The sequence below is a fragment of the Myxine glutinosa genome, chromosome 4 (assembly GCF_964187855.1).
Source record: "Myxine glutinosa chromosome 4, kmMyxGlut1.1, whole genome shotgun sequence".
In the NCBI taxonomy this organism is placed as follows: Eukaryota; Metazoa; Chordata; class Myxini; order Myxiniformes; family Myxinidae; genus Myxine; species Myxine glutinosa.
In genome coordinates, this window is record NC_136264.1 from 155,800,079 (window position 1) to 155,821,583 (window position 21,505).

General features: G+C 44.1%; 2 protein-coding genes across 8 annotated transcripts in view; one reads left to right on the forward strand and one right to left on the reverse strand.

Annotated features, from left to right (window-relative positions):
- Positions 1 to 2,532, forward strand: part of LOC137425440 (A disintegrin and metalloproteinase with thrombospondin motifs 3) — a 192,678-nt gene extending 190,146 nt beyond the window's left edge. For all 4 annotated transcript variants that reach the window (XM_068113881.2, XM_068113882.2, XM_068113883.2 and 1 more), the window contains one exon: positions 1,266 to 2,532. In XM_068113881.2, coding sequence (XP_067969982.2) covers positions 1,266 to 1,609 — 344 coding nt within the window. In that variant the 3' untranslated portion in view covers positions 1,610 to 2,532. The remainder of the gene's footprint in view (positions 1 to 1,265) is intronic.
- Positions 2,355 to 21,505, reverse strand: part of LOC137425439 (ankyrin repeat domain-containing protein 17) — a 221,706-nt gene continuing 202,555 nt past the window's right edge. For 3 of the 4 annotated variants that reach the window (XM_068113878.2, XM_068113880.2, XM_068113876.2), the window contains exons 25-35: positions 19,528 to 19,771; positions 18,953 to 19,119; positions 18,218 to 18,828; positions 17,867 to 18,016; positions 15,403 to 17,132; positions 14,805 to 14,951; positions 13,575 to 13,745; positions 12,110 to 12,285; positions 10,837 to 10,881; positions 4,070 to 4,276; positions 2,355 to 3,199 (exon numbers count right to left, since the gene is read on the reverse strand). In XM_068113878.2, the coding sequence (XP_067969979.2) occupies positions 3,140 to 3,199; positions 4,070 to 4,276; positions 10,837 to 10,881; positions 12,110 to 12,285; positions 13,575 to 13,745; positions 14,805 to 14,951; positions 15,403 to 17,132; positions 17,867 to 18,016; positions 18,218 to 18,828; positions 18,953 to 19,119; positions 19,528 to 19,771 (3,708 nt within the window). In that variant the 3' untranslated portion in view covers positions 2,355 to 3,139. The remainder of the gene's footprint in view (positions 3,200 to 4,069; positions 4,277 to 10,836; positions 10,882 to 12,109; positions 12,286 to 13,574; positions 13,746 to 14,804; positions 14,952 to 15,402; positions 17,133 to 17,866; positions 18,017 to 18,217; positions 18,829 to 18,952; positions 19,120 to 19,527; positions 19,772 to 21,505) is intronic. The other variant, XM_068113877.2, reaches the window with a different exon arrangement.

The window sequence follows — 21,505 nt, forward strand, 5'->3', positions numbered from 1 at the left end:
CCCATGTCTCGCTCCCATAAATCATAAACACTTCTCACACATGTAACATACACCTTTCCCTTCAGCTTCAACGACACTCCCCTCATCATCAGCACGCCACTCAATTCCCGAAACGTCTTCCATGCACATCTCACTCGAGCAACCGTTGCCGAGTCTGATCAACCTTCTCCATTCAGCATGTCTCCGAGGTAGCAAAATGTTTTCACACCTTCCAGCTTCACGCCATCTCCAAGATCCAACTCAACATTTCCTCCATCTGCAGCTCCCTCTGTGCACACCTTACATTTGAATGTAGCTGCCACACTGGTTAATGACCCTCTCAGACCACTACATTTTTGATGAACCCACTCAGCGCACATTGTACACTGAATGGAGTTCACTCCGACACCCTTCCTACACACAGCACAGGGCCACTTCCCAGTTCTTTCCACCTCACCACATGCTTTACCACTTGCCATCACCTTCGTCTTTCCGATATTCACCTTCAGACCTTTTGTCTCCATACATTCCTTCCACGTGTTCATCTTTTCCTTCAGTCCATCCATACTTTCCGCAATCAACACCAGATCATCTGCATACAACAACTCCCATGGTAAACCCTCCTTTACGTTCTGAGCCAGCACCTCCATCACAGCTACAAATAGTAGTGGACTTAGTACCGACCCCTGATGCACTCCCACCTTCACCTCAAACTCACCACTGTTCCCGTCCTTCGTCCTTACAGCTGTGCGCGCTCTTTTGTACATTGCCATCACTACTGTGATCAACCATTCCTCCACTCCTAACTTCCTCAATGCCCATGTCAATACTTTGCGTGGAACCCGATCGAATGCTTTCTCCAGATCAACAAACCCAAGAAACAACTTCTTCCTCTTCTCCATGTACTTCTCCTGCAACTGCCTCACAATTAAAAGCGCGTCTGTCGTTCCTCTTCGATTCGCAGGACAGATCAATGATTTTCTGATATGTTGCAATAATTCTGCTCTTGTGTTGATACCAACAACCAGCAACCCCCATGACATTTTTCAACACAGTGTGGGACCACTCTGTTTTTTAATCTTGAAAAAGGATTTAAAATATAATCTAAAAAAAACAAAAAACACAAAAGGTGTTGAAGTTCTATCTCGTGTGAGAATGCCAGAATTTATTTGAATGCATTATTTAATACCTGCCATTGAAAAACTGCTCACATAATGCTACTTGTCTTGTATGTACCCAACCTGCCAATTTTCACCACCTTCTAACCACTCTTTCCTTCCCCCCAGCCAAAGCTTGCACTGCAGACAAGTCAATCTTCTGCAAGATGGATGCCCTCCACCGCTACTGCAGCATTCCAGGGTACCACAGACTGTGCTGCCTGTCCTGTGCTTCGAAGAACTCTACTGTTCTCATTATTTCACATCCCACAAGAACCCCTGAGGGTGCACGGACTTCCCTCTCTCATCTGCCATTAATCACTGAGCAGCCCGATGTCAACAAGCGGCCAGAGCCCAAAACGATGCAAACACTCCAGGAGGTCACCCTGGAAAGCAGTATGTTGCACCACAGCAGTTTGGAGACATCAGAATTGGGTGAGCAAACGAGGAGGCCGGAAGAAATCTCACCGTGACTTAATTCAGCGAGCATCCTCATGGTGGAGCAATGAGGGGCTTTTTTTGTATTCCTGTTGATGGGACGATGAGGATAGATGATAAAAACCCCAAAAAACATGAGAAGCACTTTCCACACACCACCCCCAATGGCAGAGCAAGCACAAGAGCAAGACTGGCACTTTAGTCCGATTCAGGAAGCCAACATGATGAACCTAATTTCTGTGTCGTTTTCCTCGTTATTTTGTAATAAGATCCCACTTTGTACTTTTTTTTTTCTTCCTCAGTTAGTTTTTGTTGGTCATTGCCTTTTATCTGTCCAACAGTTGGATATTTTAAGTGTTGCCGTAGTTGTAGACATGGGATGGCTATACACACAGCTTGCAAGACTGTTTACATCAGAGTAAGAATAGTTTATGGACACAGCTTTTTAATTGAGAATGCATGTTATTATTTAGATTTTGTGCACGTGTAAATGTTAATAGTGAGAAAACAAACAAACATGGCAGGGCGCGGGCACCCGCGGGCGCACATACACACACCTTCATCAAGGAACCTCACACGGTCTTAAATCCCAACATGTACACAAAACACTTTTAGTAATTCCACTCAACATTTCATTTTAAAATCACAATATTTCCTTTAAACCTTATTTTGCTACAGTTAGCCTTCATGATGACTACACCCGACCTTTTCCAATAAAATAAAAATTCCTCGCACCGCTTGTGCTCCTAATTCCGATCGCGGAACAAAATGCAAGAGCCATGGGTTTTGCATGAACATCGTCCACATTTAATGAATATGATGGTAAATATTTTCACATTTACGTGTCTGTTTATGTGGAGAGCCGGAGGAACGTGAAGTAGCACGGCCAGACTTACTCCACATACCATATCTGCAACCGTTGTGTAAACGGGATGTTTGTTATCAATCTAAAAGAAAATGTTACAATTTTAGCTCTGTATCAAGGCTTCCATATTCCTGCGTGCTCGTGTAGCATCTCACGGTGAGAAATGCGTGTTAGACACCGCATAAAAATCAAGTACGGGGTGCGAGACACTGTGAATCCACGTTCGACGTGTTGTAAAGGAGAGATGCCCGTCACCAAGACGAAAGATAGGGGACAGAAGGGGCTGAATTACCCTCCTTTTATCCCCATTAACTCCCCTTTCTCTGCAAATTGCTGCGAGACCAAGCCGCAGCACATCAAGTGAACGAAATACAGCGAGGGTCAAAGCTGTTGTCGACTTGTTGGTGGGCACAACCAAGTGAGGTAAGACAGGGTAGAGAATCATGCCAAGAGCACTGGGGAGGAAGAAGTTAGAGGTGGCGTGGGGTGGAAGTTTGAGGAGGGAATAAAGAGCGGTAGGTGTTTGAAGGCATGAGATGCACCAGGCCCTGTTCTGGCAGTGGTTGTAGTGCAGTGTGGTGTAGGCAAGTTCCTCCAATGTGCACAGGCAAGAGAGGAATGCAGGAGAGATAGATAGAGTGTAGGTGTGTTTGTGTGTCTGGGAAAGGTGACCTGTGCTCCAATGGGTTATTTCACTCCTCTAGCCCATGTGGTTGAGGTGAAGGCTATTGATTGGCGGATCCCAGCTGGCCTGCCATACCTGAAAGAGAATAGGCAGAGTCAGGCACTCCAGAAAAGAAATTATGGAAAATGAAGCCAAAATATAAAACGAACTGCACTCTTCAACGCAACGTCAACTGATATGCTTCCACCCACATTATTACATTTTTATATATACTTATACCAAGTTTGATTTAAATCCCTTCAGCTGTTCTGTCGTATCACATTTTTACCTGACATGAACTCTGACCTTTGACGTCAACATCTAATCAGTTCGTCTTTGCATCATAATATGTGCTTATACTAAGTTTGGGCAAAAAAAAAGTTAGCGCAATAACAGATTCTTATTATTAGTTTTTTTTTAACCCAACGGGATCTCTGACCTTTGGCCTCTTAACCCCATAATCTAATCTGTTTATCTTTACATCATTATACATACCTGTACCAAGTTTGACTTAGTTCCCTTCAGCCGTTCTTAAGGCACCACAGCAACGAAAACCAATTACAGACTGAACTTTGACCTCTTGATCCCCAAATCAAATCAGTTCATCTTTGCATCATAATACATATTTGTACCAACTTTGGTCAAAATCCCGTCGCTGGTTCACAAGTTATCATGGTAACAGGATTCTTACCGAAATGTCTTTTGCCCTCGACCTCCAAATTTAAGCAGTTCATCTTTACATAATGGTGCATACTTGATCTAAGTTTGATTTAAACTTTAGCTGTTATCAAGGTAATGAAAACCGATCACGGACGCACAGACGGACGTACAGACTCGAAACCTATCGACCTGAAAACATAATGCCGGCAACTTTGTGGCGTAGGCATAAAATAAGCATTTACTCTTCGATAAAGTTAATGCATGGTAAAGATAACTTATATTCATCTGTGATTAAAGTGGCATCACCTGTTGTCCCGAGGCGGCGACGGCGGCAGCAGCAGCTGCGGCAGCAACGTTTGACCCATCATTGGGGTTTGCCATCTTCAGGAGGGGATTCCAGGCAGGATCAGATCCAGTACCACGTGGACCCCCAAACATTCCAGGCATTGGTCCATCCACCATCGGCAGGCTCGGTCGGATCATTGCTCCACCATACAGAGACATGGGAAGTGCCTGGGGGCAAGTGTGACATATATTAAGCCCCAAATATTCACATAATCACCACAAAAACATGAATCCATTCGTCAAAGAAAACATGTTTACTTGATGGAAACAAACAGGCCATTTGTTGGGATGGCCTATTAGGTCTTCCAATCCGAGTCACACACGTCACAATTAGTTCGGTGGCTTATAGGAAATACCGTTACAGGGCGGATAAAATCACCAAATATTCCACAGAATTTATTTAGGGTACTCTGATTAATTTCAGAAGAGCAGCCATCAAAAACGGAAAATAGAAAACTTCCAGAAAATGACACTGCTCTTAATTATATATGATTTATTGCATATATAATATTGCTTTTGATTTGATTACTTCATACATATTATAAATCTCAGTCATTACCAAAGGTCCAAAATTTGCCCAAGATAATTGAAATATTGAAGAGCAAGTATGAATAAAACTGTCCAAAACATTAAGACTACAAGAGATCTTGTCTGCCATTGTCCCCTATTTGCAGCCATCATATATGAAGCATTATATTTATACACTGTCTTTTTATTTAAAGTGAATAAATGTACAGGTGACATCTATCAGTTTAATTCTCTGCATTTTTGACTGTTTGGTGTTGATTTGTTTTCCCCCAATAACTGTTCTTATAAAAAGCTCTACCGAGGACATGTGTTGTATCTGTGGATGATATCCTATGTTAAATTTCAGTATCTCCTACTGAGGTCTCGTACTATTTCTGGGTGGCTACCCTTCTGAAATTAATCATTATGATGTGAGGCACGGTCATGGAAAATTTGGCATTTTTGTCCACCCCGTAAGCAGGATTTCCAAAATATTTCATTCAGACACCTCACTAGATGCGATTCCAGGCACAAATCCAATTTTTATATCGATTTGTCCATTGCCAACAAATTATTCTTCCCCTGTGTGCAAACAACTCCCTGAGCATGAGATCAATAAATGAGGTTTTGTTTTTTAAAATATCAGTAAATGTTGTTTCTTTACTTTCAAGACTTGAACTCCTACCTATGTGTCCACCGGCAGAATTGCCTTCCATTCCAACCGCCATTTTGTATCGATGCTGTTTCCACATTAAAGTTAAGCCAAAGGTTTGAGGTCAGTGTGGGACGTGCACTCACAGAGCACACCCTAAGCGATGCCATGCTGATAAAAACGAGGCAAAACTAGTGTACAACTACTTTTTAACAGCCCTAATTATTCCCACCTTCGTATGGGGTCGGCCGGGGAATGTTATTGGCCCAGGTCTTTTACAAAGAGATGGATGGGCTAGGTAGGACGGCTGACTGAAGATGGCAGGAATTTTGAATTTAGCTGGGGTGCCGGCGATAAATTGCCTGCTCTTCATAATGGTGGATAATGCAAGCAGTAAACTATTATTAATTAGTATTTATTTAATTTTTGTCCTCTTGGCGAGGTGTGTGTTCTTCCTCTCCTACTTCACAATTCAACTTCATTGCACATATCAATGCAAGAAGTTTGAACGCTCTGATGTTGCCTATTTGTGCTTTATTAAAGCAAGCCTCAGTCAGAAACTTGTACCATGGGATAACAACTAAATTTCTGAAACGGTGCCTCCCCCCCCGACTGATATGCAAAGCCATTTTTATTGTCTTTGCATTTATTTTCATTATATTCATTATTTGTTGAATCTTATTTTTGTGTGTCGTGTCCGTTTACTCGTGGTGCTCTTGACCCCCCTACCCCCCACCTCCACACTTCCCCAAGTTGTCTTTGCCCTATATCGTTTATATACTTATATATGACCCCATGACCTCAAAAGCTATTGAGAATATAACATGTGCTATGCCCATTCAAAATAGCATCAACAAAGCACAATGGAGACGGAGACAAAACTGGACAAAAGGTACACCGAATGCGAGCCGAGGATGGTAATCGGCTTCTCCCTTTAAATAGCAGCCTGGCAAACGCACAACAATACTGTTACGTTTGTGGGGGTAGATGATGAGCTCATAGGAAAGTTCAGAATGTTTAGTTTAGCGTGGACCATGTGACGTAAAGAAAGCCCATTTCGATGTACATCATAAGCAGCATAAAAGTGCAGGCTAAGAGTGTTTGCATGTCGCCATAAGGGGGATGGCTTTTGTGTTAACTAGTTCTAGGGTGTAAGAATAATAAACCGCAGTGTGTTTAAATAAACCCTTATGCCCCCTGTGATTTTTCCCTCATGTTCTTATAAAATTCACTCGGCCAGCCGTGCAATCGGCACATTGCCACAACCACACCGACAAGCCCCACAGAAACCCAGCATATTTGCCGATCGGCAAGGGAACCCCACCCTAAACATTCTCGATGGGCGTCAAGAAAGGCCATGAGGTACCACCCCAAAGGGAACGACTTGTCATAGCCATGGACTGAAGTGGTGGGGCGTGGGGATTGGTTCGAGTGTGACGTCAGCGAGAAGATGGGAGGGTGTGTTTCCCCCTCTCTCACCCTTTTCTGGTCCTGGCTTCATGGCGAGCGGACGCTTTCTGTCTCGGCTCGGTGGGTGCTGTTGTCTTGGGTGCGCTGGTGAGGAGACGTGTTGGGGCTTTGGAACTTTGGCAACGTTGGAGGAGGGGGTGTTGGTTGACCGTGGTGCTCTTCGGAGATAGAGGAGGTCACGAGTAAAACAAAGAAGGATCCTGGCTACGGGCGCGATTCCGCGCCATCTTGTGTGCTTCCCGCTAGGTGACTCTGGCTCGACGACTAGCAAGCCCTAACAGCCATTTGGAGACGCAAAGCTGAGTGCCAGGCGATTATGAGAGCATTTAATTTTCTTTATCGTTCCCTGTGTCTGTAATTGAGTCTGCATGGAGAGTCCCTCACCTTAGCCTATTTTTATTGTCTTTGCATTTTTTTTCATTAAATTCATTGTTTGTTGAATCTTACTTTTGTGTGTCGTGTCTGTTTACTCGTTTGTGGGTTTGAGAGATACCCTCGTGGCGGCCGTCCATTCAGATAAGGCTTCGGGTCTTTCCCGCGCACACGAAAAGATAATCCCGCCAAGTTCGAGCTACGCCTCGGAGTTAAAGCAACATTCGGCTATCTGTCACCGGTGGTCTCAATCGCCGGTGACACAACAATACGTTTCAACATTCACCGTAAGCTCAGGTGCCACGTGTCTGGGAAAATGGCTTCCAGTTCCATGTCCTTTAATCCATGAATGTGCTTGTTCTCATACCCAATGTGTTTTCACAATATGTTGTCATTTCTGCTTGCTTTCAACAATATTGTTTCCATTTACTCGTAAATGGTAGCGCATCATCTACATTGGTTGTTATTCATATTTTTCAATATTATGTGAAGATGCTAGTCAGCCACCAAAGGTAAATGTGCTACCACTGCACCTTTCTCTGGTGCTTCGCCAAAAGGCATGCTCAGTGCTACCAAAGCAGCCACACAGAAATGACTGCACTCAGTGGTTTTCCTTTGCTTTACCAGAAATATTCAGGGCAGGGACTTGGAATTTAAGGGCACAAGCAACAAGCGTTATGCCTCGGTCCCCCGTCGGGGAAGTGATGTGAGTTGACAAAGTGAAACACGCAGAAAACATGCTATGATATGATATTTCGCTCACAAGGGTCAGACATACATGGAGGCGGCCATCTTGGATTTTGACGTGGCGACCCAATTTTCAATAGCGTTCTTCCTTATGCCTAGATACACCCACACACCAGAAGGTACTTCGCTTATTTTTCAAGATATTTCGCTCACAAGGTTCAGACATATATATGGTGGCGGCCGTCCTGGATTTGGACGTGGCGACCCACTTTACAATAGCGGTCTTCCTTATGCCGAGATACACCCACACACCAAATTAGAAGTTGGTACTTCGCTTATCTTTCGAGATATTTCTCTCAAGGTTCAGACATATATATATATGGTGGCGGCCATCTTGGATTTTGACGTGGCGACCCAATTTTCAATAGCGTTCTTCCTTATGGCGAGATACACCCACACACCAAATTAGAAGTTGGTACCTCGCTTATTTTTCAAGATATTCATCTCACAAGGTTCGGACATACATGGCGGCGGCCATCTTGGATTTTGACATGGCGACCCAATTTTCAATAGCGTTCTTCCTTATGCCTAGATACACCCACACACCAGATTAGAAGTTGGTACGTCGCTTATTTTTCAAGATATTTCGCTCACAAGATTCAGACATATATATGGTGGGGGCCATCTTGGATTTTGACGTGGCGACCCAATTTTCAATAGCCTTCTTCCTTATGGCGAGATACACCCACACACCAAATTAGAAGTTGGTACTTCGCTTATTTTTCAAGATATTCATCTCACAAGGTTCGGATATACATCGCGGCGGCCATCTTGGATTCGGACGTGGCGACCCAATAGATACACCCACACACCAGATTAGACGTTGGTACTTCGCTTATTGTTCGAGATATTTCGCTCACAAGTTTCAGGAATATATATGGTGGCGGTCATCTTGGATTTTGACGTGGCACCCCAATTTTCAATAGCGTTCGTCCTTATGCCGAGATACACCCACACACCAGATTAGACGTTAGTACTTCGCTTATTTTTCAAGATATTCATCTCACAAGGTTCAGACATACATGGCGGCGGCCATCTTGGATTTTGACGTGGCGACCCAATAGATATACCCACACACCAGATTAAACGTTGGTACTTCGCTTATTGTTCGAGATATTTCGCTCACAAGTTTCAGGAATATATATGGTGGCGGCCATCTTGGATTTTGACGTGGCGCCCCAATTTTCAATAGCGTTCGTCCTTATGCCGAGATACACCCACACACCAGATTCGACGTTAGTACTTCGCTTATTTTTCAAGATATTCATCTCACAAGGTTCAGACATACATGGCGGCGGCCATCTTGGATTTTGACGTGGCGACCCAATTTTCAATAGCGTTCTTCCTTATGCCTAGATACACCCACACACCAGATTAGAAGTTGGTACTTCGCTTATTTTTCAAGATATGCAGGTTACAATGTTCAGACATACATGGCATCAGACATATATGGCGGCGGCCATCTTGGATTTTGACGTGGCGACCCAATTTTAAACAGCGTTCTTGCTTGTGCCGAGATACACCCACACACCAGATTAGAAGTTGGTACTTCGCTTATTTTTCAAGATATTTCGCTCACAATGTTCAGACATATATATGGTGGCGGCCATCTTGGATTTTGACGTGGCGACCCAATTTTCAATAGCGTTCTTCCTTATGGCGAGATACACCCACACACCAAATTAGAAGTTGGTACTTCGCTTATTTTTCAAGATATGCAGGTTACAAGGTTCAGACATACATGGCATCAGACATACATGGCGGCGGCCATCTTGGATTTTGACGTGGGTTGCACCCACACACCAAATTCGAATGCGGTCCTTCGCTTACGCACGCACGGACGGAGGGGAAAGCCATAGTCCCCCTTTCGCTCCGCTGAGCGACGGGGGACAATAACTTGCCTACTCTTCATGTAAGAAACCTTGGAATATTTAACATCCACCAACTAATGCTACATCTAGGACCGCCAGCTGAACGACTATCACAGTTTATAGTCGGGCCGAGAAGCAATCCCATAGCTCAGACAATTGTGCAATCTCTGTACCATCCTGTCGGATATTCGGATTAATGACAACTACTGCACGTGAAGAGAAGTCAACATACGAAAAGGCAAATCGAAATAGGAAATTATTTTACAAAATATCAACACTACACACAAAATTATCTTTGCTGAAACAAGGGGATTCAAAGAAGTGATAAGTGAAAGCCAGCAATGTGCAAACTATGCAGGAAGCAGACAACAGTAAGCAAAGATATTTAGATGAAGCAACCCGCATCTCGCTATCCACCTGCAGGTGAGATGGGAATGCGGGACGATGAGCGGGGTGTGGGGGGGGGGGGGGGGGGGGGTGAGATGCTCAGGAAAGACAAATATTGCTGCTGACCCTTTTCATATGACTCATCAAAAGCGCTCACTTTAATATTTACTTCAAATCTCCAACTCGGTTCCTTTTAAAATCAGCTTTCAGAGTGAGCCTTTGACACGGTAAACTAATGCTCGAGTCGACCAACTTAATTAGAACCCTTGCAACTCCACTCCCCATGAACTGCATCTATATCTGTGGGAAAAAGACAAAGCTGGCAAGGATGTGAGCAATAAAGGTGTAGTATACACATGTATCGGAGAATGGACCAACACATTAACATTAATGGACAAAAAAATCATTTTCACAGACATAATACACCAGCCACAATGTTAGAGAAACAATCAAAGACTTGAATGGCAAACTTATATAAACTAATGTATTCCTCCTCCATCAATGTATACACTCAAACCTCCACTGTTTCCCTGGGCTCATGCATATAATGTGCTGAGGAACTTTTCCCCACTAAGTTATCAAGGAACTATGGCAAACTTAGACCCAAGTGAGGTTAGGCAACCACACTTACTTTTAAAAATACAACAATTAACTACAGGTAATATAGACAATGAACATGTAAGCAAACAGGAAGAGAAACAGGTTAACAGGGTTTGGCTTACTAGCTGAGTGAGTGCGGCCTGGTCGGGATCATGAAGGACAAATATCTGAGGGGGCAGGTGGGGAGAGACCAGAAATAAGTTTAAAGAAAACTGACAGGCCACCAACCTATCTGGTGGGAGAGGATCAGGTCTTGTACCTTAGCCTCCTGTTGAGGAACTCCAAATGGCATCAGGGCCTTTGATTCCACCGCTTCCAGTGGCACAAGGTGAGAGCTAGCAGCACCAGACTACAGAGGACATCGATAAATCCATCGTACTGTGGGTGAAGGCTTTATTCACCTTAAGAACCAAGAGTGGATGAGGAATGACTCAGCACTATGGAGAACTACAAGGCCCATAGGCCAGCTTGGATCTGTGTTCAACCCAACATATCTTTAGCCCAAAGACAGCAGAGCACCTCAACCAAAGGTCGAATGAATAAGTAAACTGGAGGGTTAGCCATATGGTCCTTATGTAGAGACAGAGTAAATGTGTGAGACCTTAAAATCATTGAATGACAGTTCCATGCAATTGACCAGCTTCGTATTTTCTCCTAATCAGAGCACAAGGAAACGGCCATCAATGATGTGAGGGATTTTCCGAGTTATCTGCTGGTCAATTTATCTGCAAGGAGCCGAGTTATCTGCAAAGCAATAGACAAGAGTTTTCCAAATATGCCGAGAGGTCGGTCATGTAAATCAGAACATGTCCAATCCAAAGATGCTGCCTCGAAGGAAGGGGCAGAAGATAAAACACCATTGAGGGATATGTATTGCTCGCAAACATGAAGACGATCCACCAGTCAGTGAAGGAAAGGACCCCGGCCGGGTGCCCTTCGTAGAAAGTTCAATGATTAGTGCTCGACGCCAGCGGTTGTCAAATGCTCGGGAGATGTTCAGTGAGACTGCTTGGATCTCTTGATTCAAGTTCAGCGTTCATCATCAATGATTTAACAGAAAGAGCATATCTATGGTAGATTGGCCAGGATGGAATGCAAAACTATGTTCTGATATTGAATAGATGGAGTAGAGGTAAGCCTTGAGGTCTGCTGGGATTATCGATTTATTTTCCTTGCTGATTATCATCCCGTTAACCGCCCATGCCCCAACCCTCTCATGTATAGCTGTATAAATATGTAGGTTTCACAGCCTTATCCATAGAAAAGGCTCTCTGCACGAATGAAAACAATGCTCATGAAAATGCTGAGCGCGAGATATTACAGGCTGAATGCTGTTACCCAACAACCCGCACCATGTATATTTGCAATCTTCTGCTTGCGCACACAGCAACTCACCCCAGTTTTTTGGAAGTCCATGTAACTTGCATGTATAGGTGGAAAAGCAGTCACAGGGTTCACCATGCCCCCTGAATCTCGATCCAAGGTCTGATGCTGAACATAAACCGATGGATCTGCAGGTGGACGGTGCATCATATGGCTGAAGATCGGTTGTGACCAGTCTGACACGTTTTCTGAAATAAAAAAACAAAAATTAGAATGGCAATCCAGAAAGCGCATACCTCCACCAGGCTGAACAGTTTACGTTTGGTAACCCGTTTTATATCCTGTCTTACGATAGGCCGGATCTAGATCCGGACCTGAATCAAAATGGAATTGGCTTGTTCTTGTCACCGAACCAACTCATTCACATAGATTATTCACGTCATCCAGAACTTTTTGAAATATCATGCTATAAAGAGTGTTTGGCCCCATTTCTCAATGGTGAAGAATCACTTTAAAAATGAAAAAATTATCCTATCCAGATCCAGAATCTGATCTTCACCAAAATCGAATTATTTCGTCCTTCCCACACACCGAACATGTCCACCAAATTGTGTCTGAATCCATCCACATCTTTTTGGGATATCCTGTTCACAGTCAGATGGGCAGACAGAGGTGACAAGCGTTACACCTAGGTCCCCCGTCGGTGAAGTGATGTGAGTTGACAAAGTGGAAGACGAAAGGCGGCCATCTTGGATTTTGACGTGGCGACCCAATTTTCAATAGCGTTCTTCCTTATGCGGATACACCCACACACCAGATTAGAAGTTAGTAGTTCGTTTATTTTTCAAGATATTTTGCTCACAAGGTTCAGACATATATATATATATATATATATATATATATATATATATATATCTATGGTGGCGGCCATCTTGGATTTTGACGTGGCGACCCAATTTTCAATAGCATTCTTCCTTATGCCTCGATACACCCACACACCGGATTAGACGTTAGTAGTTCATTTATTTTTCAAGATATCCCGCTCACAGAGTTCAGACATTTACTTTTCAAGATATCGCGCTCACAAGGTTTAGATATGGTGACAGCCATCTTGGATTTTGACATGGCGACCTAATTTTCAATAGAGTTCTTCCATATGCCTAGTTGCACCCACACACCAAATTAGAATTCGGTCCTTCGCTTACACGCACGCACGGACGGACGGACAGACGCACGCACGGAAGGGAAAACCATAGTCCCCCTTTCGCTCCGCGGTGCGAAGGGGGACAAAAACATAACCTCTGCACACATTGGTGGCAAAAAAAAAAAAAAAAAAAAAAAAAACCAATGAAAAAGACAGGAAGAGAGAAAGATCAATTCAAAGTGCAATCAATTCAAAGTTTAGACGGAGTATATCAATCAAAGGATCGGTATTCCATGACATGTTGAGTCAGGTAAACCATGAGCACATTGGAAAACGAAGCTCGATACAGTGCACCATACTGCAACAACATACAACCAGCTCGCAAACACATACCAGATGTATTGAAGGCCCATATGCCACTGTGCCCACCAACTGGATTGGCAAGACCGCTGGTGATGCCTGGCGCCATGTTTCCTCCAGACTGGCGGATTCGTTGCAAGCGCTCAGTACCAATTGGTGTTGGTACCTTGCGGTCAGTGATTGTGCCTATAGACTTTTGTGGACCTATTTGTAACAAAGGAAACAAATGACAACGCTATGGCTGGGATATCCTCAATATATTTTAACATACTTTAGGCTTTAGGGTGAGTTGGTGAAAGAGGGGAGAGGAAATGAATGAGATAGAGCAGAAAGATTTGTGTCATTGACAGAAGGGATGATAGAAAAGACCAATTTCAAATGACAATGACAGTGACAGTGACGTAATAGCTTCTTTTTTACGGCGTAGCTCGTAGGGCAAAGCCGTCTAGAATAGTGTTTGTCTGTCTGTATGTATGCATGCATGCATGCATGTGTTTGTATGTATGTATGTATGTATATGTATGTATGTATGTATATGTCCCTCGCAAACGTACACCAATCAGAGCTGAGGATCTGGTCACATGACAGGAGTGATGTGATGTGATTACGTCTGTGATGTCATTACGGCGTACGACGGCTGACTCCACACACCGCCATTTTGATTTATATGCCGCTCAGGCCGAACATATCGTCGAACCTGTCATATATCACAATCGCCATGCTCTACCTTTACGTCTTTCATTCAGTGTGAAACACAAACAAACCGTGTGTTAAAATGACCATCAAATATCGAAAGCATCGGCATTACAGGTCTTCCAAGGACACTACGTATAGGCCTTAGGCTTCATGCCTCACCTTCAGGCCGCCTCAGACAAATTAGCCTAGGTTGCTTAATACAGTAGTATCGTTTTCATAATAATAATAACATTAATAATAATAATAATATAGTAAATATAATCATAACACTGCAATCCTTTTGTCATGACTGCAAAGTTACGAGATTAAAGTGGTGTATGGTTGATTCATTGTTGACTCGGAACATAGAATAAACCAGTGTCTCAATGCAATCTCTTCACTTCCCATGGTGGCCAATAGATTAGAGACCTATAGTACTTCAAAAAAAATTAAGACACATTATTTTCTGACTGATAACAGGTATCGCCACCAAGGTCATACTAACCTCTTCAACTAAAGTATCAAACAAGCCCGGCTACGTCGCTGTTAGACTTTCGGTCTTGTTATTATTCCGGTGAAATGGCCTACCAATTCCGGTGTTTGAGAAGGCTTGGCCACTGCTCATTCCAACACCAGTGCCGAGTGCAACACCAGAATTTAAGCCACCACGTGGAGGCAGAGGTCCAGGTGGTGGAGCTCCTGGGTGGTAGGCTGAATCCAGGCCACCCATAGCACCTAAAGAAAAAGAGACAGTATGCACAGTAAGTAAAGACATTTAAAACAAAGCAAGCAAGTGAAAGTAAACAATTTTAACTAAGGAAGGGATTTAATTTGCACTCGTATTTATGTTCAGATCATTCATTATGTACAAGACTAAATAATTATTTAGTCTTAATGAATGAATTATCTGAACATAAATACGAGTGCAAATTAAATTCATTATAATTATTTATAATTCATTCATTATAATTCACAAAATTCATTATAATGAACTTGATTAACTAAGGGTAGGGTAGGGGAGGAGAGTATATCCATGATGATTTCGAGTGCAAATTGGATATTGGTCCTAATAAATCGGCAGAACAAATTCACACTACTTTTATAAAAACAATACTTCATTTTGCATAATTAACTTTCCTACAATCAGGCCAAATTTGAAGGGGCAAAAGGATCAATCCAACCTTACCGGGAGGGCTGAGGGTTGGCCGTGGACCCACGGGTCGAAACCCTGGTGCTTTGGCTGCTGTCTCTGCTACGAGTGCTGGCTCTGACTGGCTCAGGACAGTGCTTGGCACCATAAATGCTGATTGTCCACTGGCAAGCAATGGCTCTGGAGTGCTGACGGAACGCCCAGGTCCCCAGGCAGGTTGGCCGGGTCCTAACTGCGCAGCATCGAAGTAGCTACTGCTTGAGAATGGATTATAAGTGTGCATCGAGATTGGAACAAAGGCCTGATGGCCAGAGCAGGAGGATGACACAGGAATGGCTACTGAGACCACAGTGGTTGGTGCTGCTGGATGAGCATTATGTGTTGGTGCGATCTGATGAGAAGGTTGAGCGGCTGGTACGCTATGTGGCCTTTGAATAGGCCCAGGGATTGGGTTATTTGACTGGATGTCAGAATGGCCAGATACTCGAACTGCAGACCCATGGATATGGACATGTGGTGATGTTTGAACAGAGGCAACCGCTGGCACCGAAAGCTGCTGTGCAGCAAGCTGGGTCATTGGGAACGATGCTTGGGCCACTAATGTAGGGAGGTGTTGTGTTGCAGAAACCGCAGCACGTGGAGGTGTTGGGGCAACCATACGTGGTGTTGTGTGCTGCACTTGGATGGTAACCGAAGTGTGTGTGTCAGTTTCAGGTGCCATGGGGCAAGAGTTGGGAGATGCAAGAGATGTAGGGCCAGATGGTGAGCCAGTGCTGTGCAATGAGTTTGAAATGGTGGGTGACATGGAAGCAGGAAAGGAAATTGAAGAGGAGATCGACATTGTGGACAACTGGGAAGGAGACTGGGTAGTACCAGAGGGAGCATCCTTTGTTCCTGTTGGTACTGGACTAACAGAGGTTGGTGATGGTGTGGTTTGAATGACAGTTGACTGTTCTTGTAGCGTGAGGGAAACAATGGAGGGGGCAGGCACAGAGGTAAATGGTACCGCCAGTGGTGGAGAAGTGGAGGAATTCCCATTGGTTGGTAGGAAACGAGTTCCAGGAGCAACTGTGGAGGGTGTACAAGGAGTCGGGGCGAGTGTGGGCATAATATGAACCACACTGGTTGAGATTGAGGTGGTCGTGCAAGTCGAAGCAAACAGTTCCTTGCGTACAGTACTGTGCTTTGGACTTGGTGACACTGACATTGCAGACATAGAAGTGGCTGGAGTGGTTGTAGCTGGTGGTCCCCCTGGAGTTGGGCTGGGCTTTGTAGTCGCTGCGGGAAGGCTACCTGCTAAGCATACGGCTGGACCAGCATGTGGGGGGGCAGGGCGAACAGGAAATGGACCCCAGGCATTACCAAAGGTGGCAACAGGTAAGCGTGGGTGCTGGTAAGCTTGTGAGAAGAGTGCATGTGCATGTGGAAATGGAGGGTTCCCAGAATATGGCAGAGAGATTGGTGAAGTAAACGAAGGCCTGATGGCCCCGCTGCTTGTTCCCAGGACTGACGTACTGCTCGCTAGTGGTGTTGGTTTTCCCTTTGCAGCAATACTTGTGGCAGAAGTCAAAGGTGCCACTCCACTGGTGGAAACTGTGGTCACAATGGCTTTGGTGCTGGTCGTTGAATTTGGTGGCGGCCCTTTGCTACTCATGGCCTTTCCAGAGTTCCTATTCTTAGGCAGCAAGGCCTCAATTTCCTGGCTGGGATCCTTGATTAAGGCATTGATAAGCTGTGTAGCCTGTCTTGTAGCTTCTGTTCCACCACTGCATTCATCAATGTAAAAGGGTAAGGGGGGGGGGGGGGGGGAGGGTTGCAGCAACAAAAAAGGGTGAGATGGTATTCTTCAGGATATTTTTTTAAAGCAAAGCAAGAATTTAATGGCCATGTTATGCTAATGATCTAGATTCTAAAGGTTAAAAAAAATTAGTTTTGTGGCTAATATTTGTCACGATAACACCTATAATAGCAATATACAACATCTCGTTCCATCAAGTCATGTCTGACCTCTGGTGACATTCATAATCAGATTTCTCCAAATATCCCTATCCTTCAATAATTGTAAACAAGACCTTGCTGCCTCTTCAGATTTTGATGGAAACGCACATAAGTTACATTTGTTTGCTTATAGTGAGAAAGTTTAAAACCTCAGAATTGTTCAAAATTAAATTGGTTTGTTCTTGTCAACCACCCAAGTCATCCACCAAGGTTTGCCATAGTCCATCCACAACTTTTTGAGATATCACATCATATATTCGTTTTTGGCCCTACATCTCTCAATGGTGAAGGATCACTTTTACAAAATGATCTGGATCTTTACCAAAATCGAATCAATTTGTCCTTGTCACACTCCCAACCTGTCCACCAAGTTTCGTCTGAAACCGTCCACAACTTTTCAAGATATCATGCTCACAGACAAACAAACATGGATGAAAACATAACCGCCGTCCACCTTCAGTGGTGGAGGTAACAAAAATGCAGGTGAAATGAATAAAAATACCGAATAGTGATCATACGGTCTCCAGCCTTATCCTTCTGCTTGTCAATGTCAATGTGTGCACCAGTGAATTCTCGAATTGCATTGATATTGCAACCCCCACGTCCAATAACACGTGCTATCGCTGTTGAAGGCACCGCCACCTTTTTGGATCTGAACCAAAGGAGAAAAAAGAAGTGTGGACAAAAAGAATATGTCAAAGGAAGCATAAACACACTCAAAAATGAATGAAAGTAATGAATCCAGAATGTAATGATTGAAAAAAACAAAACTAAAAAAACAACATTCTCAAGAAGTAAAATTTGCTAAGTACGACACGCAGAAAGAAGATCACAACATTTCAGTACAACGTACCTCCTGACAACTTCCTTCCAACCATCTTCCCGCTTCTGGCCACGTTTGGGGCTTGGCAAATTAATCTTACTGTTGGGAGATGTAATTGGAGACGCCCCTGAACACGGTTTCAACCCTGGGACTGATGTTCCGCCAACTCCCTGCCCTACTACTTCCAACGGAAGCTTCGGGAGGGCTTGCGGAGGTGCTTTTCGATCATTCCCACGCAGGGCAGGTGGAGCCATCGTTGTTGTTGATGTCATTGTTGCCGTGGGAACTGGCATGATTTCTGGTTCGGTGTTGATGACCTCTGGGGGATGTGCAACAGGAACTTTGCTTCGCTTCCTATCTTTTCCTTTGCCACCTTTGAATTCACCAAGCACAGGTGCAACGGCATGAGCAGAGACAGCAGCAGCGTCTTCTCCATTACTGAGGCTGCCACTGCTGGCTGTGCTGTTGGTCGAACTGCCAACACCACTAAAGCTAACTGTATTTGCTTCTCCTCCCTTACTTTCACCATTCATCATCACAGAGCCAAGCCTCAGATTTGAATTTGACCGAACCGACGTTGTCAGAGGTTGAGGAAGAGGCTGAAGACCCAGTGAGTTGCAAGATTTGTGGCCACTGTAAATCTGTGGAAAAGTAAATCAAGTCAAAGTGAAAAATCGAAGTAGCTTTTGTTGATAAGAAAAACACAGAAATAGCAAAAGTTGTACAAGAAACAATGCTCAGCACTTTGTAGAAACATTGCATTACCATGCTAGGGTCATGTCTGTTCTTGCGTTTGGAACTTCCTGCGCTGCCTTGTGCACCCAGGTTGTACCTTTTGCCATGGGCATTTGAGAGTGTGGTTGAGGTGGCTGAAATGCCTATTGTTGTTGTTGTGGTGGCAGTTGGAGACTCCAATATGATTACTCGCTCTTCTACAAGAAAAACGTAACATAGTTTTGCAGTTTGGCATCAGTCATTGCAAATGAAACAAGACTTATAAATCATGTTATTGTAGATGAGGTTGGTAAACATGTATTTTTGAGGCTCTCTTCAAGATGACGTCAATTAAGTGTTAAAATAAAGTGTGCAAATGCACTGGAGTAAAGCAAATGTAGTTTCAAAAATATGAACTACGTTAACATTTGAAAAATGGAGACCAACTTTCTCATCCTCATATTCCTTCTCACACTGTCATGCACATTAAATCAGGTAAGACAAATAGATGGATCCTGGACAAGAGGGATGGAAGGGGGGAGGAAGGGAGTTAGGTGAGAGATAATAAAACTATAGGGTATCAAAGAATAAGAAATAATATAGTCAATGTATAGCTGGTCAGTAACCTTTGTTATCTTCATCATCATCATCATCATCATCTTCTTCTTCATCATCTTCTTCTTCTTCCACCTCATCATCCTTTAGTTGAGCCTCAGCTTCACAATCCTCATCTTCATCCTCTTTGCTTCTGGATTCTGCTAACTCCTCCTCTTCCAACTTCCGCTTTTGCTCTTCTTTCTTTTTCTTCCGTTTCTCCTTCTTCTTCTCCCGTTTCGCAGCAAGCGTCTTTTGCCTTATCTCCTCTCGTGACTAAGTTTGGGGTGAGAGGGTGGCAAAACAAAGAGAACGGGAGAGAATGGTATCAACTAAACAACATCCCTTTATTATTGAGCTAATCCAAAATTAAAAGGTTGTGGTTGATGTATTGTTGAGGAAACAGGTATCTGAACTTGCATTTCAAATGGGCAAAACAACACAACCTCAAACTAGAACGGCACTCAATAGAGAGCATACTTCCGCCTGGTTGGCCATATCACTCAATGGTGAAGAATCACTTAAAAATTATACTACCTGGATCTACGAGCTTGGATCCAAACTCCAGATCTTCACCAAAATTGAATCCATATCCCTACACCGTGACCACATTGTATCCCTACGCCCCAGCTCGGATGGCGCTGCAGTTAATCGGGCCTGTATCGGCAGCGTCAATAAACGTGTGCGACAATCGATCGTAGTTTGTCGAGATACCTTACATGGCGACGAGGATAAACATCTAGAGCATGACTTTTTTCGGCCATATCGATGAATTCGACCCTCATGAGGGAGATTTTGACATGTATTCTGAGCGGTTGTCTTTCTACTTTGAGGCGAACGGCATCGCGACCAAAGCCCGGATGAAGGCCACCTTCCTGTCCGTTTGCGGAGGTGAGACGTTCACACTTGTTAAAAACCTGATTCGACCTCGGACAATCCAGGAGCTCACTTATGCAGAGCTCAAGGCCGCTTTGAAGGAACATTGTAATCCATCTCCTTCAGTCATCCTGTGTCGGTTTAATTTTTACATGTGCAGACAGCAGCAAAGTCAGTCGATCGCAGACTTCATTGCACACCTCAAAAAACTGTCACATCTGTGTGAGTTTGGGGACACGATTGATGACATGCTCCGTGATTTGCTGGTGGTTGGCATGTCCGATGACCGCACTCGGAGACGCCTGCTTGCTGAGAGAAGACTGACGTTCCAAAATGCCAGAGACACCGCCATTTCCATGGAAAGTGCTGAACGCAACGCCACAAGCATCGGTGCAACTCGCTCATCTGGTACCAGCCCTGCTGTGAATCGGTTGGATCATGATCAGCCAAAACGTTGGAACAAGTCTCTTCGTCAGAAGCCAGTGCAGTCTCAAACCCACAACAAATGTTTTCGGTGCAACGGAAAGCACCCTCCGGAGACGTGTCGGTTCAAAGATGCGACCTCCCATTTCTGTTCGAAAAATGGCCATATTGCTCCAGCTTGCATCACTCGCAAATCGGGAAAAGGGAAAGCTGCTGACAAGAAGATTCATCAATTTATCGGTTCGGAGGAACCTGAATTTGACCAGGTGAGCTCTGTTTCCGACAACTCAGAATCGTATGACCTGCTTCATATTGATTCTCACCATAAGCGGGACCCTCTTCTTGCCACTGTTGTCGTCAACAATCGACCATTGCAAATGGAGGTCGACACTGGTGCGGCCGTCTCGCTCATCAGCCATGCTGTTTTCACAAACCTGTGGAGTGATGCTGACCGATCCCATCCTCGTCGCCATGTAAGGTATCTCGACAAACTACGATCGATTGTAGCACACGTTTATTGACTCTGCCGATACAGGCCCGATTAACTGCAGCGCCATCCGAGCTGGGGCGTAGGGATACAATGCGGTCATGGTGTAGGGATACAACGGTGAATATTTGCAGCTTCATACATGACATCCTCCCCTTTAGCTCACCTGGTCAAACTCAGGTTCCTTTTCATTATTCTCATAATCGTCTGCACACATATTTTCA